The sequence below is a fragment of the Grammomys surdaster genome, unplaced genomic scaffold, assembly GCF_004785775.1.
Source record: "Grammomys surdaster isolate TR1022 unplaced genomic scaffold, NIH_TR_1.0 211, whole genome shotgun sequence".
Lineage (NCBI taxonomy): Eukaryota > Metazoa > Chordata > Mammalia > Rodentia > Muridae > Grammomys > Grammomys surdaster.
Genome location: NW_021604656.1, coordinates 7,908,095 through 7,926,365, shown reverse-complemented (window position 1 = coordinate 7,926,365; position 18,271 = coordinate 7,908,095). Strand labels below are relative to the sequence as shown.

Here is an 18,271-nt window from a genome sequence, read left to right as displayed (position 1 = left end):
AAAGAAAGAAAGAAAGAAAGAAAGAAAGAAAGAAAGAAAGAAAGAAAGAAAGAAAGAAAGAACAAACTAAGGACTTACTTTTTCTGATAATTTAGGACTTCTGGTAAGGACTCTAGTGCAGAGGTTCTCAACCTGTCGGTTGGTAAGAGTTCCCCTTTCACAGGGGATGCCTAAGGCCATCAGAAAATGCAAGTATTTACATTAGGATTCATTTAACAGTAGTAAAATTATAGCTATGAAGTAGCAATGAAAATAACGTTATGGTTGGGGTCACAACATGAGGAGCTGTATTAAAGGGTTGCAGGGTCAAGAAGGTTGAGAACCACTGCTCAAGGGGGGATAGAAACCATCCCTGCTTGGCAGGAAGACTGTGCCCACCCTTTCACCACAGGACCTCGGGACTGCCTACTAACTGGGCCCTTTCCTCCTGTGTCAAGTACACTACTTGCTAAGAAGGCACCGTCAGCTGAAGGCCGTCTTGTCTGGAGGTGAGTGGCTTCTAGTGTGTCTCCAGAAGCTCACCTGGATGGTCCTCATCAATGCTGCACTTCCTCTGGAGGAGTTAGAAACATCCAGGATTTAATTTTACACAGAACAGGCAAAGCCAGAAAGAGTCTGACTTCCTGGAGTCCCAGGACAGAAACTCTTCTGTAGATAAAGGATATTACTTGAGACCTTTCCCACCCACTAATCTGAGCTTCAGTATTCTCATTTGTTATACAGAGGGAAAGATCTAACTGGAGGCACAGAGTGATATTTTTTTTAATGTGAAAATATGACCTGATGAGCCTAGGAGAGGAAAGGCGGCTATACATGAGATACAGGAAGTTTAAAAGCAACAAATACTGACATTACGAAAGAACTTGTAGGCTCAAGGGGACACAGGGTGGGTGTAGAATAACCTGAAATTCCATACTGCATCCTTGACCTGGCAAATGTAATACTGAATGTGAGTCTCCAGAGATGAGGCTACAAGACAAGGTGTCCTAGACAGTCCCACTTACTGTCCTACCCAATCCCTTACACAGATTATTGCCTAATTTAATGGAAAGTTCTAACCTAACTTCCCAGTTTTTTATCTTTTGCAAAAGGCACTCCCTCTCTTTTTCTCTCTCTCTTTTCTCCCTGTCCTCTCTTCTCTGCCTCTCTGTCTCTCCCCCCTCTCCCTCTCCCCCTCTTCCTCTCCTCTTCTCTCTGTGTCTGTCTCTGTCTCTCTCTTCCTCCCTCTTTCCCTCCATCTCCCCTCTCTCCTGCCCCTGTGTATGTGTCTGTCTCTCTCACTGAGGAGGGTTACTTTTTTTTTTAATACAGTGAGATAAGTCCGCACGTCCGCAGAGGCTGCAGCCAGCATCAGAGGATGGGTCATGCGTGTGGCAGATGCTAACACTGGCTGAGCGAAGGCACATGAGGGAATCGGCTCCAAGGGCTGAGCAAAGGAAGTGGGGTGAGTGTGGAGGAACAATTAGACCAGGAACACAGGAAGGGAGAGAAGACGGAGGGACAATCGGCTGGGCTGCTTCTGTATACAACACAGAGCCTTTCAGAAGACAGGGGTTTACATAAGATCCAGGCCACAGGAGGAAGCAAGATCCTCACACACAAAATTCAAGAACACCGTAACTTCTCCAGTTGTCGAAGTGAACAGCTGCTCAGTGCAGGATCAAAGGTCAAGGTGACAGCAAGCAAGCGTCCAGCACGAAAACAATCAGACGTTTCCTGGAAGGCAGGGTCTGACCCTGATTCATAAGGACACATCTCCCCTTTCACCCAGCCCCATGGATACCCTCAGTTAAGATTCTGATATCTGTGTCCCAGGCTTTTTCTTTTACAGCTCGTCTTTTAAATGTGGTTGTGGGGATATTATTTCTTGAGTGCAAAGGTTTTTGGCATCCCTGTAAACTCCTTGCTTCGGGTGGTAGCCTCCCCAGCGCCCCCTGGGCTGGCTCTATCTAAAGGAAGGCAGGGAAACTGCAAGAAATCTAGAGGGGCTGTGTGAGAGACTGTCACCCATGGAGACAACTCTATGCGGTGTTTCCAGGAATCACAACACCAAATTATACCCTCAAGTCTATGTAAGAAATGTGACAAAACCAGAGCCGGAGGCCAGACATCCGACACGCTTGTCTTTATTAGAACATGCATTTGGCTCTGAGTGATCAACATTACAAATTCCAGTAAAACACTTCTCATTTGCATAAACACACCAATACAGGAAAATATTCCAAGTCCCACTGACCAACTACACATCCGTGTGAACCAGGACTGGAGTTTCTCAGAGGAAGACAGTACACATTACGTTGTGTTTTGAGTGTGCTCTGTTACTTGAGTCATGGGAGCTGGGATGAAGTCAGGCAACATTCAGCCGTTGTCATTGCCCCAGCCCTACCCCATCCGTATCCTGTCTCACTAGAACTTGTGTATCCCCAGAGGCCTGACCTACAGAGTGGCAGGAGTTGTTCAGAAGTGTGGGGCTTCTTGCTTACCGTGAGGAGGAGGCAGCATTATCCAGAGTCAGTCCTATGGGCATAAGAGTTTTGTGATGGAACACCAACCCATACTCACCCTCCCCAAACCCTTTCTCTCCAAATGTGACTATAGCATGGGAAACTGCTTAACTGAACCTGGAAACCAACCCTGAAGCTCCTCCTCATAGTACGGTGAAAATTGTTGCAAAGACCTTCTAGGCTATACTGTGGATTCTGCCCAAGTGAATAGAAGGAGCTCATGCTGGGACCCTAACATGAGTGACAATTCCAGTTTATCAGCTGTTAGACACAAGTGAAGTTAAAGATCCATTGACAAGAACTGGGGGTGGGGGTGGGGTATAAATAGCAGACTAAGCACAAACCCAGAGAAGGGAAATGCAGCAAGCTGAAGATAATCTTATTCCCTTTTGCCACTTGTCTCCCTTCCCAAAGTTCAGACGTTCAGAATGCTGAGACTTAGCTAGCTAGCCATCACGAAATCTTCACAACACGATATTTTCCTGTTTCCATGCCAGTATCTGTCTGTGAAGGTCGGTGAAGGTCGGTGCAGGGTGTTGTAAAACGAAAAGCCTTATGTGTAAGGAGGGGCTTTATTCTTCACTCACAATACTTTTTTTTTTTAAAGAAAAACTTTGAGCATATAACCCCCAATGGCCCGTGGAAACAAGGAAAAGCCATTTAAGCAGCAGCCATTCAGGGGTATTTCTACAAATATAAGATGATGGCATTGATGGAACTGGGAACCAGGAAGAAATAAAACCATTAGCTTCATTAACCCAAGAGAGGGAAAGGATGGGGGTGAGAATTGGGCTTATATTCAAAGAAGTACACTCAGGGCAGAGAGATCTGAGACCTGTCAGCTCAGCTGACCTAGGACCTAGGTACCGGTTAGAAAGCAAGATTTTCGGTCCTTCCCTGGGCACTTTTTCCTTTGCAAGTAGACTGGAAGCCAGTCCACCCTAAGAGTGAAGCACTGCAGTGAGGGCAAAAAGTCAGAAGTAAAATTGACTAAACATCCATTACTCGGTAGGAAAACTGTCTAGGTGGCATTTTGTAATCTCCTCTCGTCAAAATATTCCCTAATTTGAAGATTTGGGATGTTGGGAATTTGTGGTACTCAGCTGAAATGCCATTGTCATTTAATAACAACCTTGGGTTTTCAACGCATAGGGGAAGTCACCGGCATGGCCAAGTGAAGGAGTTACATGAGAGCAACAGAGTAACAAACGTATTGACTTCTACCCACAGTGGTAACCAGTGATCCAAGAACTAGGTCAGGTCACTGGGTTTCACCTAGGATTCATCTCCAGCTTTTTTTTTTTTTCAAAACCACACAGATCCAGTGTCTTACATATCATGAGAACATGTCTATTCTGAACATATGGATCCTGACAACCTGAATGTCACTAGGAAAGTATCCATAGCAAAATACACCTCACTACTAACCATAGCTCTTGTTGCTGGAACTCCAACTTGAGAGCACACTCCCAGAGAATCATTAGTGATGGAAAAAAATCTGGAAATCCAAGCAGCCAGCTCCATGAAATTTAGGTAACTCTGAATAGACACCCCTGCCTGCTGGAAGTCCTTTCTCAACTCAGGAGTCCTGAGGAGAAGAAAGTAAATGCTCAGATATTGCAAATGTAGCCAGCCTGATCATGTAAACTCCTGGAAGGGGCCAGCTAGATTCCTGCAGAGTTAGATGAAGAACAGGAGACCATGGTGCTCTTGAGCCTCAGCTGAGGGACAAAAAGAACTGGGGTCAGGAATCACCTTGTGTTGATCCTGAACCTGGGCTCCTTGTCTGCCTTGTCAGAACAAGAGAGCTTCTTGTTTATAGGGATTTCCCAGACCAGAGCACATGGCTCAGATCTTCTTAACATTCAGCACGTGAGAGAGTAGCCTTCCACCTTTTGGACCCCTCTCCATAAGACCCGATCAGTCCGCCATGCCCAGCTCCCAGGCTAGAAGTATTATACACAGATCCTTCTTCCAGCCTTGCTGTCAACCCACTCTATAGACATGTTAACAATGCCCATGCTGAATACAAGGCGGGGGCACACTAAGCTCAGGGGCACAGTAGGCTTGGTAGCTACAGGCTGCTCACAAGACCAGACATCCCCAAGCCTGAGGGAGTCAGCAGCTATATCTGATAGGATTATAGCTGGCTAGAACGTCTCCTTTGTTCCTTGTGTCTTTCAAGTTTCCTACTATATTATTTATGCTATACTTATTTTTAATTCAGATTATCTTATTGTAGGACATTTAATGGTAATTGGAGTGATTAATACATAACTCTGTCTTACTAGAAAAAAATTATCAGGTTTATACCAACTAGGGTGATCGAATCACTGTGGCTTGCCTGAGACTCTCCTGATTTAAAATTGAACTTTGAACCCTAATACTTAGATTCCTCTTTATTTTCTTATATATACTACCTTCTAATCCTTCCTTCCACTTGGGAGGCCAAGCACTTACACCCAACAAAACACTCAAGCACTCCCCAGCAATAGATATGCAGCAACAGAGAACAGTCCACCCTAAGCATCGTTCAAGGCTGCTGCCTTGGCCTCAGGAGGAAGTCCTCAAAATTAAAAACTAAACCCACATGGTACTAGTACTCATGGTGATCTGAGCGCTCAGAGAAGTACTCGGCTCCCCTCGTTTTTCCTGTCTGTAGGACACTCTCTTTTCCTGTCACCTATATAGGAAAGAAGTTATGGTTGACAAAAGCAAAACCAAAGGAATCAACAAAAGCAGTACCACAACCTCACTCGGCATGAAGGTTGATAGCTCGCCTTCCAGGAACTGGAGTGGAGTCCCAGTATAACAAGTGATCCTAGAAGCAGCCTACCTATGGGGCCACCTCTAAGCTGGAAGAATCAGTAACACAGAGACAATTGTGTTTCACGATGAGAAAGCCTAAAGTGTGAAGCCTTACAACCTCCAACTATGTCAGCATCTACTAGACGAGCACTCAACTGTCCAGAGATTCTGGGTAATGTGTGCTGCTTAGCAACATGAGACAGACTGCTGGTTTACATTTGTGTTTGCTGTTATGGTTCTGGTCCACGGTCCACTGGCACATGCAAGAAATGAAGCTCAACTAGGCTCGTGTGCTAACGCAACTGCTCCAGCCAGGCTCAGTCTTGGTGAACCAATTGCATCAGTACCCTCCATGTATTGGGATACCCCAAATCATCACTGGTGATTTGGAAGCTTCAGACTGATGCTGCTGATACGCTTGGGTGCCCACGTGATTATTTTGGCGGGCCGATGATGCTGGGGTAGAAGCAAGGCCTCTCAACCTGCACCCACAGTTACTATTGTTTCTCAGCTCTCAAGTTCAGCATTGACGTGTTTTCTGCAGAAGACCTAAGTATCCTCAAATGGGTGCTATTGCTTTCTCACTTTTTTTTTGTTTGTTTTTTTCGAGACAGGGTTTCTCTGTGTAGCCCTGGCTGTCCTGGAACTCACTCTGTAGACCAGACTAGCCTCGAACTCTCAAACTCAGAAATCCGCCTGCCTCAAATCACCATGTCTTCTTTTTTTTGTTGTTTTTGTTTTTTGTTTTTCAAGACAGGGTTTCTCTGTGTAGCCCTGGCCGTCCTGGAACTCACTCTGTAGACCAGGCTGGCCTCGAACTCAGAAATCCACCTGCCTCTGCCTCCCAAGTGCTAAAAGCATGCGCCACCACCACCCGGCCTCACATTTTTTTAAATAACAATATCACCCAGTGAAAAGCCAAGAATGCGATTTTACTTAGCTGTGAATGAGCTTCAAAGTGCTTTGCTAAGACATCTTCATCTAGTGAAGTCTGTTCTATGGCTTACACTCTGTAATGGTGCAGCATGTGTTCATCTCACCATTCTTCTAGGGAATGCTAGCTGCTTTTTTAAAGTATTACTCGATATCTTCTCACTTTCTTGTCTAGAGTCGAGACTGAATAAGATATTTGATTGTTGTACTTAGCAATGGGGGCCCATGGCACCAAGAATTGTATTGAGACAGCAGTGGCACCATGGTGGCCTCCACAAGGTGAGTTGTCAACGTGGTGTGCAATAAACAAAGCAACTTCTAAGCATCCCGAAGTAAATACTTTTTCTATCCTAGCCTTTCGCTGGGTAGAATAGACTTAGCTTCTGTTTAAAGTGCAGGCTGTAGCCTTCCAGGGCATACAACCAATTCCCAAAGCAGTTTATATCTGGCCAATTAAGTGATTTAAAACGTGTATTTTTTAAAGTTAAAAAAAGTAACAAAACAAGGTAAAAGTCAGTGAGAGCTCTAAGTCAATACTCTCTGCTGCTGTCCCTGACCTGAGACGGACCTCAGCCATGTGACTGCACTGGATCTGACATGGCCTGGTGCTGCTCTCTGATGTCCTGAGCTTCTAGAGTCCTGCATGGGATTCAGAACTTTTGCTCATGTGTCCTCAAAGCAGCTTTTCAAATGTGTTGAAAACCTCTGCCATTTAGTGAAAGCTCTCACTTGCCTTTGTTGGGAGTAGAATGACACAGTGGACATTACAGTTAGGTGGAACAGGACATGGACTCTGTGACATTTTCAACTACTGCTCAAATGTCCCCTCTCTTCAGAGCACCCGCTTCCCCGCACTGTTGCTAGCCCGTGAGCCTGTGTCTGCTACCTATACCATCGTCTAATAAACATGAGATCAGTGCGGGGAAACACACAACTATACCTGAAGAAACACAGGATCCATAAGGCAGGGAGGCGATAAGTGCCTAGTTCGTTGAAAATAAAGTCAACCTTCAAAGTAAATTTTTAAAAAAAAAACTTCAAAATTCCCGCTGTGCATCTGCCTTTAAGAGTGGCTAGCCCTAGGTGTCCACAGAGGACATCCTCTTCAAGACAAACATCCAAGGGTGTGTCTTAGAAACAACCCCACTTAAGCTTAGACACACGGCTTAGGACCCTAGAAGAATCACAAGGCTGCAGTAGAAGGAAACACAATTTTAGAAACAAACAGTAAGTCTATCGATAAAGTGCATCTCCACCCACCAACTCAAGACACAGTCTGGGAGTTTGGTTGGTTAGTAGGCTTCATTTCTGTTTTTTTGGCTCAGAAGGTGTGCTCCCATTGCACCCTGCCAAAATCTCTCTCAACAGGGAAGGCAAGGAGAAGAAAACAATACAGCTGCCCTTGGGCCAAGTCTGTACATCCTACTGGTCAACCACCCCATGCTGTAAGACGCTGAGATTGTCAGAGACATCTACAGAGACTAGTTGAATAAAGACCAACTCCAGACTTGATGTTGCTGAGCTCCTCAGCGCCATCTTGCCATCCTGATTGATCGAGGAGATGGTCTATACTTTAAGTGGCACAGCACTTTGAGGGCTTAGTCATTAGAGCACTCTGTTTTGTCCTGGGAAGGCAACTTCTTGCTTGGCTAGTTATGGAAGCTAAGGAGTGACTTCAAGATGCTGTCTGGCCAGAATGTGCAGATAACCATAGGACTCTTCTCCTCCATCAGGTTTGGATTTAGCCTCCTTTGGTTCCTGCAGTGATGCAGGAGCCTCCAAATACCAAACTATTATCAGGCGGTCTTGGGGAAACCTCTGGGCCCTGCAATAAAGTAGACAGACTTTCTATTGGAAAGTACTCAGGAGGAGCACTTCAGCTCTGTTCACATTGCTCTAAGAATCTTGCAAACCATCTCTGGACTTGGTAAATAAAAATTTACCACACAGCTCCTGATAGCACAAAAGTATGTCAGAAGGTTGCTCTTTACTCCTCGTGGTAGGGATTGTATGCATTATTTAAAGGGCCCTAATCTAGTGACGGTTGCTTGTTTGTTGTTCGTTGTTGAAAGCAAAGGTACATGAGGACTGAAGCTCTGTCATTTTGGCCAAGCCATTTCCAAGAGTTGTCTACCAACTGAGGTGTTTACAGCGGGGGGAGGGGGGATCCTTACGGCCCATCTAGAAAGGGCACCAGCAGTCCATGAGCCTCCTCTGATTCACACTAAGACATTCTTACTTGCCCTGCTTAGCTTTTGAAATCTTGAGCCATTCAAAAGAAAATAAATAAATAAATAAATAAATAAATAAATAAATAAATGCCTACCTCTTGGAAATTTGGAGCATTTGGTCACACCAGACCCATGCCCCAGTATGGCCTTTATTAATTCATATTACTTTTCCATGATACCCTGTTCCTCCTATTGACTTGCCAGATGCCTGAAAATTGGATTCAAGACCTTTCTGTAGCACAGCCCATCTCAATGTTCGTCACACTGCCTTTGACCATGTGATAATCCAACTCTGCCTCCCTAGTGAGTGTCACTGCAGTTGGAATCAACCCTCTAGTTCCTACACCATAGAAGTACTGACATGGAATCAGTGGGTACTTAATGTATTGGAATGCACTGTCTAGAATGTTACACTTTGGTGGAAGGAAGCAGATTTCTCTCTCGGTGATAGAAAATGTGGCATCTACATTCAACATCTTTGACTATAGCATTCAGCTTCAGGAAGAATCAGTCGTCATAATAGTGTTTGGTCCAAGCCTATGATAGATTCAGACAATGGTGGTGACACACAGTCCAGTAAGATTTACTTTAAGAGCACGAGTTAAAGGCTAAGCTATCTTCAGAACCTTTGTAATAAGTTTTTTTGTCACCATCAGAGCATCTTTTTTGGAAGAGTCCTCCTTGAGAGGTTATTAGAAGTTGGTTTACTTAGGATACTCAATAAAAATCACCTATGTGAAGCTAGTCTCTCAGAATCCCATGAACCTAAAGTGACTGTATATACTGCTGCATATACAGTCTCTGTTTGTGAACTTTGAAATAGCTCAGTTGGGATGATTGTGACTTGTTTAGCCAAAGAAGATTTCATAAATCTTATTTTTCTAGAGTTGTCTAAATCTAGTTAAGTTACCTAATAATTTTGTTAAAAGTATATCCAATAAAAAGGACATGTACACAAGTTCTGTAGAAATAAAACCAATGAAAAAGGACTGTGAAGAATTTTTGTTACAAATCGATTGGTAACTAATACTTCAGCCGTAGATAGCCACATCTGGTCAACATCTGGTTGATGTCAGAAGCCCACTATGTCCTATGCTAGGTTATGGGTAGCAGGTTAAGTCACTGCTTTCCCAGAGCTAAAGCCAAACTTAAGCAGGACCACAGAGACACACAGTCAGATGTGGCCATACTCAGACAGCACAGGACAGCACGGGCACTGAACAGACAGGAAATGAACACAGGGCAGGGGAGGGTAAGTTCTCCTTTGTTCCCATTCCTTTGATAAAGTATCCATCTGTGATTTTTTAAAAACTGTTTTCAAAGGTCGTCAAAGACAAAGTGTGGGGAAAAGATAGTTTCAGATTGTGTAAGATAAGACGTATCAGAGAGTACTAAGCCCAGAAGAGTGTTTGGGTGGAGGGCTCAGTGAGACTTTATAAAGGAGAAGCCAGAGAGACTTGATGCTCCAGGGCCCAGGCCAGAGGCTGGAAGCTGAGGAGAAGCTATTCCTTCCATGTGTGGGTGGTACATCATCACTAAGCCACGGAACCAAAAGGCCTCCAGAAATAGCTAAAACATCTTCTGAAATCCCCACGGATTCTCGATTGAGGCGATGACTCTTGCAAACTTCCTCTCAGGACTCTAAGGGAAGACTTTCAGTGGAGTCACAAACTCTGCGGCCACCCACCCACTTCTTCCACAGAATCACCTACCCGTGAATAAAGGAAGTTTTCTTTTTAAAACTGTTTTTTCTTTTGAGATTACAACATAATTTACAATTTCCCCCTTCCTTTCCTCCCTAGAAACTGTCCCAAATACCCACTCCTTGCTTTCTTTCAAATTTGTGGTCTCTTTTTACATTAATTGTTGTGATATATATATATATATATATATATATATATATATATATATATTACATATATATATATGTAATACATATATCTATATCAGTCTGTGTGTATATACATAGATGGTAGATAGATAGATAGATAGATAGATACATGGATAGATATAGACAGACAAACAGACAGACAGATAGACAGATGATCCAAGGATATATAGATAGATATAGACAGACAGACAAACAGACAGATGATAGAGATATATCCCTAAATATATACAATCTGCAATCTGTATATTACTTGTATATTTGTTTTCAGGGCTGATCCTTTGGTACTGGATAATCAATTCATATGCTCTTCCCCAGTGAAGACTATTTCTTCCACTTTTAGCGTTCCTTAGTCACTTTTGGTTCCTGGTGTAACGCTGAGACCTTTGTGCTTGCCTCCATCCACAGTAGTGAGCCTATTGTTTTTGCTCATTTGTTCTTATTAGACACTTTGGAGCAAAGGTCTCTGTCTGATGATTCAGCCTAAGTTCTCCTCCATTGAGAAGGAAAGCAAACTTTATGTTCATTTCAGTTAACTCCACTCTCCAGCCTTGGGCTGCTGGAAGTACCACACAACCTAGTCTTCATGGAGAAGGTGATGTCAAAATAAGATACTCCTAAGGGAAAGACCCCAGATTCACTGACAGCAGTGTCTTCCTTTTCCTCATATTTGACTGGCATTTGAGATGTCTGCCAGGCATACATCTCAAGTATCCCTGGCAATGCCAAACTCCAACAAGAATGCCTAGTTCTAAACAATATCTCCTCTTCCCTTAGCCATACTGTAGTTATTAGAACTAAGAACACTTTGAATTTGAACCGTACTTAATGTTCAAGGAGTTTATTAATCCTTAAGCATCCTTGTATACATGTCATGTCACATAACAAACTTGGCTAAAATTGTTGGTGGGTCTGTCACACATCACAAACATAAATACTGTTATCTCTGACACTCGGTTCCAACTGCAATCTCAAACATGCCTTCAGATACATGTAAGTGGATAGAAAGAAGAGACAACTGTTTCTTATGTACAGAGAGACATCATCGCTAAGCCCTCTCATCCAATGAATTTTCAGCAAAATATCACTCTTTAAACCTAACTTTATAATTGTCCTCCTTAACCTTTGAGAGAGTGCAGTGGGGCAGAACGTGTGGCAGGTTATGGAGGGGTAGCTACACAGAGGACAGCCACCCCATCTGTACCAGAGAGCCCCCAGATCAAGACCACCTGATAGCCTAACCCCCAAGGGCCCTTATTCATATATAAGAGAAGGCCTGTATCCCAATGGAGAAAGCCTGTGTGTTCATTATGCTTTGAATTTTCAGACGCTCTTAAGGTCTTGCTTCATGTTTTATATCTGGTCAGTGGCTTAGAAGACAGGAGGGTGGGCCCAAACTTGCCAGTAAAGGCTGCTGGGTTAACATAATTATTAAAAGGCAAAGTCATTCTCCTTCTTATACTCAACTCACACTAACTGACGTGACTGTTGTGACATCGCAGGCCCCCGTGATGCTAGAAATTAGGACTGAGAAAAGTACACAGAACTACCCAAAAATCAATACCACCTGTACGAAACACAGAGGCTCCCTGGCTGCCTAGAATGCATGCCTTAATTGCCTTCAATAAGCCAGATTTAAGTTGCGTCAATTGCCTGTCAACTGTAAACGATGTGTGTGCGTTCCAACGGCACTTCTGCTTTCTGTCTCCATCCTTCTCCAGATAAGCATGCTTGATTACAGCTTCATGTTGACAAATGATTGCAGAAGATGGATTCCAAGAGAAGTCCATATCTATCCCAGTTCCCAGCCTGGCAGGAGACAAACCCCAAGAATCCCCCTAACTGACAAATGAAAGAATCTAGCCTAGAGGCCGAAGAGTGCAGGAATCCTCAAAGATTCCACTGCTCTCAGCCCCAGCCAGCCTTGTCAGAGTTTCTGATAAACATCATCATTGAAACAGCTATGCTACAAATGAGTCGGTAAGTATAAACATCTGTACTTACATGTGTCTGGCTTGAGCTGACTGTTGGTGATGCCAAAGTACTGAGGGTTTTCAATAACAGGAATCTTGGTCATTCCAATAATGACAGCATCAGGACCGCCCTCCGAAGAAGATGGAGTGTTGCTCCCATTGGAGATGTGGTGGAGGGGGCTGGCAGAGTCGTCGTCGTTGCTGATGACTGAAGCTGGCCCTAGAGTTGGAAGAAGCATAGGCGTTCTGTAAACTGAATGGCTTCAGTTGATCTTTAATTCGCATACGCTCCAAATGTGCAATTTCAGTGGGTTTTGGTATGTCCACAGTGTTTCAATTCTTACTACAATCTAATTTTAAGACCTTTCCCATGCCCTGGTTAGTATTTATCTCCCATTTCCCTTACTCCCAGTCCCAGACATGCACAAATTTACTTTCCTGCTCTGAGTTAACAAAGCTTGGCATACCACACAGGTGCAGACAGTGTAATCCGTGACTTTCACACGGCATCGTGTTTAAAAGGTTAAATCTCTCTCTGCCATGTGTCAATGCCTCCTTTTCATTGTTGAATGATCCTAAACTGTACAGACAGGGCACAAACCACTTATCTGACCCTCTGCCCATGGAAGGACTTGGGACTCTTTGACATATAAGTATATTTCAGCTGTGAACACGCATGTTCACATGTTTGTGGTGGCCCATGCTTTCATTGCTCTTGTGTGAGATCGGTAAATCCTAGGAAAGATCTGTGCTTAACATTTTGAGGGTCTACCTGGTATACAAAGTGGCTGCACAATGCTGTCAGTCAATTGCCAGCAACATACGAGGCCTCCAGTTTCTTCCTTTCCATTTTCTGTAATTGCACCTGCAGCTCCCAGGACCCTAGGTCACTTGCACACCTTAAGAGCACTCTGTCACTGAATACCTGGCACAAATCCAGGACACTTGTTTCTCTGGGGACTGAAAGTGATGTTGCAAATGTGGAGATCTGAGTTTCCTAACCTCACACGTCCGTTCACGAGCCTTCTCTGTGCATCTGCGTCTGCTCACAGTTGGGGACTGGACTGTGCTAGAGAGTACCCGGTTGTTATTGTATGAGACTGGAGTGAGATTAGGTATGAAAATGCATTACAGACTTAGAAGTGCTTCACATACGTTAGTGGATAGGGTCCTTGACATTACTGAGTTCCCCTTATATTATAGAAATAGCTCAGTATTTTTCATACGAGAGTTAATTTTTAATCCAGCGCCTCAGAATCCCTGACCCTGGATTCACCCCACTACCTTATGTCCAGCCAGTAAATATATCCACTGATGACTCAAGTCAACCTAAGTGAGTCCACATAGAAGAGTTCAGAACGCCGAATATCGCACGGATAGCCACTTCACACGGGGGAGCCAAGTCTTTCAGACACAGATCATGTGTGTGTGAAGTGTGCAAAATGAGCACGCTGTCCCCAGAGCATACAGGAAGGAAAAGAGCAAGGACGGAGGAAGGCAGAGTGAGAGGGAAGAACCAAACACCCAGGTGAGGCAAATGCTTGCTGAGGAAGAGAAGTCTGCGTTGCTCTTCTGGCCAAGGACATGTGTTTACAACCCCTATCCCAGCATGCACCAGTACCTCTGCATCTTCTCCACTTTCTCCTCATCCTTAATTACTTCCATGTAAAGCAATTACAAAAACAAAGGTTGTTTTGTCAGAGTCTGATACAGTCTGAATCCCTATTCAATATAATGATAATCCACCCACCAAACTCCAAGATCCATTTTTCTCCCTATGGGGATTATTATAGTTTGTAGTGATAACAATTGGACAGTCCCCAGCTAGTTTGTGTCTTAAACAAAGTATGCAAGGGGGGAACCTACTGCTATTACCGGTAATTTTTAAAGCAGTCTCTCAATGGGAGTGTGTTTAAGTTGTGTTTAATAATATGTTCTGGCTTGATGCTGCAAACATGTCCTCACACAGCCAACTTAGAAGCCATGCAACAGTCAAAGCCAAGGCAAGCCTGCCGGTTGGCTATGCTCATCTTGTGTCTTGTTCATCTGTGTTCCCAAACAGTGGAAGTGCTGCCAAGAATAGCTGTAAGGACAAGTTCTTACTAATATCCCCAGCCATCTCTGTTTTGTGATCTGCTTTCTGACAAGCCTCACTCACTCAGCTTCTAGCCAGTGATGGAAACAGAGATGTGTTCTGCTTGCATTTCTATACTTTGTCAGGAAAGCTTTCGTGATGCTGACTCTCTTGCTAGGTCCCCGGAGCAGCCGTTCCCTTCTGTAAGGCTACCAGCTACCAAAGCTTGCTACCCTTGGAACTCCCATGGGAGGTGCAGTCAAGGCCACATATTTCTCCAAAGATCCTAGGCTCCACCTTGACCCCCCAGAGATGGAGAAGTTGTCATCGTCAAATACTCCACTTGTTGTGACAAAACTCCTCCTGGAGCCTCAACCATAATTAGAAACATGTTGACTTCGGTTATTCTCTGGCCCCAGTTTGACTGTGAGACTCAGAGAGCAGAGCTGTGTGTTTTGAGTAGAAGACAATGGAGATTTCTCCAAAAATCTAGCACACTCATCAAAGCTCCTTATTCCCTGATGCACTTCAGCAGCTAAGAGCTGCCCCTCATATAACTTAGTGCAAAGGGATGCGAGCCGAGCCGAAGACATGGCGGCCGTGCACGCAGAAGAGCCTGAACTCTATCCTTAGCTGCTAGAGAACGAGACAATGTTTCAAAAGCCTTTTCACTTTGTAAAAAGTCACCGTTGACAAACGGAGTACCAGAAACCTCAACAATCCGTCAGAGGAATATTAATGCAACTGCCGTTCCCTTCATTAGTGATTTTTCCAAAGCCTGGAAGATTGATATGGCTGCCAAGGTTGTGGGAATTAAGACCGTTTTTCTACGAACATTTTAATATAACGGAACGCAGAGCACAGCAATGTTGGGAGGGGAGAAAAGCTCCCGGTGGGGACAATGAATGTCTATATAATTTGACAGCAGCCTGTGTGAGTCTTATGATTTGTGTCTTTGTGTGTCTGTGCACGTGGCTGAGCAGACATCACAAAAAAAGGAGACAGAAGTCAGAGGCACATCATAGCTTGTTACGAGAAACTCATGAGAACTTGAAAACTGTATTATAGTATTAACACAACGTTTTAAATTGCTAGGGGTGTATACAGCCAGCGAATTTTGGGGTAGTTAGTTCTAATTACAAGGCTGATAAACAAAGGTAGAATACATGAAAATATTTTAGCTAATCTTTATTTCTGTATAAAAAATTTAAAAAGAAATACAGAGAGACAACTTCGTCTCATCAGAGCTATATGATAACATATCCTATATATTTGATTTTTAGATGTCTCTAAGTCTAACTGAACATATTTTCCAGTGATTAAAATGGCCATCTGGGAAATAAGTTTCCTTCTCAATTCCAACAATGTCTTCAGAGGAGGGAGGGATTCCTACGCTTAAGCAGCTGAATGCATTGCCCGGGCTCTCTCTTTTCTGTGGGCTGGTGCTTTGGCTCCTGGGGGCTGCTGCTCGGTCTCTAGACAAAGTAAACGCCCTGGCCACCAGTTCATCTTCCACACACAGACCAACATAGGCCACATCCCCCAGTTACCTCCCTGTGTGACCTTCACCTTCCAAGTCACTATACAACTGTCCTATCACTCAAAGGCCAGAGAATTCAGGAAAGCATGGACATCCAGAGCCTGTGGGTTTATTGCAATCAGCCAGTCCTAGAATTGCTGCCTTTTCTGTCCCTGGTTCGTCCCCATGGACATAATAAGAAAGGCTTTTCCTCTCATCTCCTCGCTGCTTCTACCTCCTGACTGACTGTGGGGTGGGGAGGGGCACGTGTCCTGCACAGCCACTCTCCACAACATCACATTTCCTTTTAGAAACTCTCTGTCATAAGCTCTCCTCATAGTGGTCCTGTCTCCTAAAACTGCTGGCCTCAGCATACTTGATGGGTACAACAATAGCCGCTGGTGGGCTATACCTGGGACATTCTGAAGAGCAATCTACACTGCCACTTAAGAGGAGGAAACACACGTTTGAATCTCTCTAAGCATCCTTCTGTAGTTGAAGGTGTCTTGAAAGTGTTGAGGGGCTACAGTGATCAGCTGTTTAGGAAAAGGAAGACAGTATCATCTGGTACTATAGAGACAGAATGGCTCACCTTTCTCTGTGCACACATCCCTGAAACACAGGAGAGCCCTATGGACCACAGTAGAGGGGAAGACTCTGTAATGTCTCTGGCTATTTCTGAAATGCGCCTGTCGGGAGCTTCCTGGAGCCCCATGATCCTGGAGCTCCAGCTGGGTCTCATGTCTACTTTCCGGCCATTTGGTAGATGCTTTGCATGAGAACCTTTGAGGCTGGTGAAGGATGACTTTCCGCCCTCCAGGATTTTTCTGAATGGCCTGTCCCAATTCTGAAGGTCGTATGTGAATCATTGGGACAGACACTGCTAGAGAATGTCTGACTGCACGAAGTCCCATGTCAGGGTCAAAAGGTAAAGGAAGCAGGTTTCCTTAAATGACCGGGCTAAGCAAACGCTGGACAGATGCTCACAAATGTGTGGCTTCCTTACGTACATCCACCACTTAGAAGTTTTACCTAAAGCCAACATAACATCGCTAATGAAAGGAACAGCAACCAAAAGAGTCTGCACACGATGGCCAAATCTTAGAAACCCAGAAGAATGATAGAAAACTACCTTCTCAAGCTACCCACCCAACTTCCACTCTTTGTCTTTGAAGCCACAGCAAATGCCAGGCAGGGAGTGGAAGTCCTGAGAGATCACACCTGACTTGCACCCCAGTGATGAGGAATGCCATCTGCATTCCCTCCGCACAATACACGCGCTGCCTTTCAATTGTCCGCACTTGGTTTGAATGCGGGGAACAGAAAGCAATCAAGCACAAATCACAGTGTCTGGATGTGGAAGTCTGTTTTGGAGAAAAAAAAAAAAAACATCATCACAAATGAGCAGCTAATTCCCCAGCCCAGAATTCTACTGCACCGTAGCCAAACGAACAGTTAAGAGCCAAACTTGTCCAAGCTTGCCTGCTCAGCCAACGGTGCACGGCACGGTTGTACATCTACTCTGTGTCTTAAACCTTCAATGCCCATCACTGCCTAGAACAGAGACAGCCGTTGACACGCCCATTGGATTAAAAACAAGTCAGTTTCAGTCAGGCAAACCTACTTACTACACAGTTTGCAAAAGTAATATCTTTTGTAGAAAAAAAAAAAAGTTGAGTCTTTTGGTTCAACCAAAAGACAAAAAAAGAAGAGGAAGACCAATGAGGAATAGGGAACCTGAAGGGGTTCTGCCAGTCAATCGACTAAGCCCAGTAAAGCCAGAGGAGGAGTGACTACTTACCCACACCTTGTCTTGACTTTACTTTCCCAATTCCAAACCATGAAACATCTGCAAACCACAACAAAATATAAAATAAACTTCGAAAGAGAAGTGGAATTGGGAGACTGCCTTTAGTCCTATAACTCAGCAATACCCCTCCTCCACAAAAAAAGTTTCAAAACTAAAAAACCACTGGAGACCAAGATTTCCTCTCAGACACATAGAAACTAGGTTTCAGATTTCTGTGCAAACATTTGTCGTTCTTCTGGAGAACATGGGAACTTGAATCAGATAAGAGACAACAACCTGTATTCCAAGGAAACTCGGCCCAAGCCTAGGGTTAACAGCTCTGAGAGCTTTCTCGGTTTCTCCTTAGGCAAGGGGAGAAATCATTCCAATCTATTGAATCCTCTTCCAGGACAGCCTTGGGGGTGAAAGCTCACAGTGTTTTTGAAGAATGTGCCATAGCTCTACGGCCACGTGGAAAAAAATAAGAGAAAACAGAGATCTTATCTGAAGCAAGCGACAACAAAAAGTAAAGTTTCAAGGGGTGGGGGTGGG

At 44.2% G+C, this 18,271-nt stretch overlaps 1 protein-coding gene across 1 annotated transcript in view; it reads right to left on the bottom strand.

The window, feature by feature from the left end:
• Ntrk2 (neurotrophic receptor tyrosine kinase 2) overlaps positions 1–18,271 on the bottom strand; it is a 305,974-nt gene that overhangs the window by 117,844 nt on the left and 169,859 nt on the right. Inside the window, exons 12-13 of the mRNA XM_028772066.1 lie at positions 17,732–17,779; positions 12,369–12,557 (exon numbers count right to left, since the gene is read on the bottom strand). Of these exons, the coding sequence (XP_028627899.1) occupies positions 12,369–12,557; positions 17,732–17,779 (237 nt within the window). The remainder of the gene's footprint in view (positions 1–12,368; positions 12,558–17,731; positions 17,780–18,271) is intronic.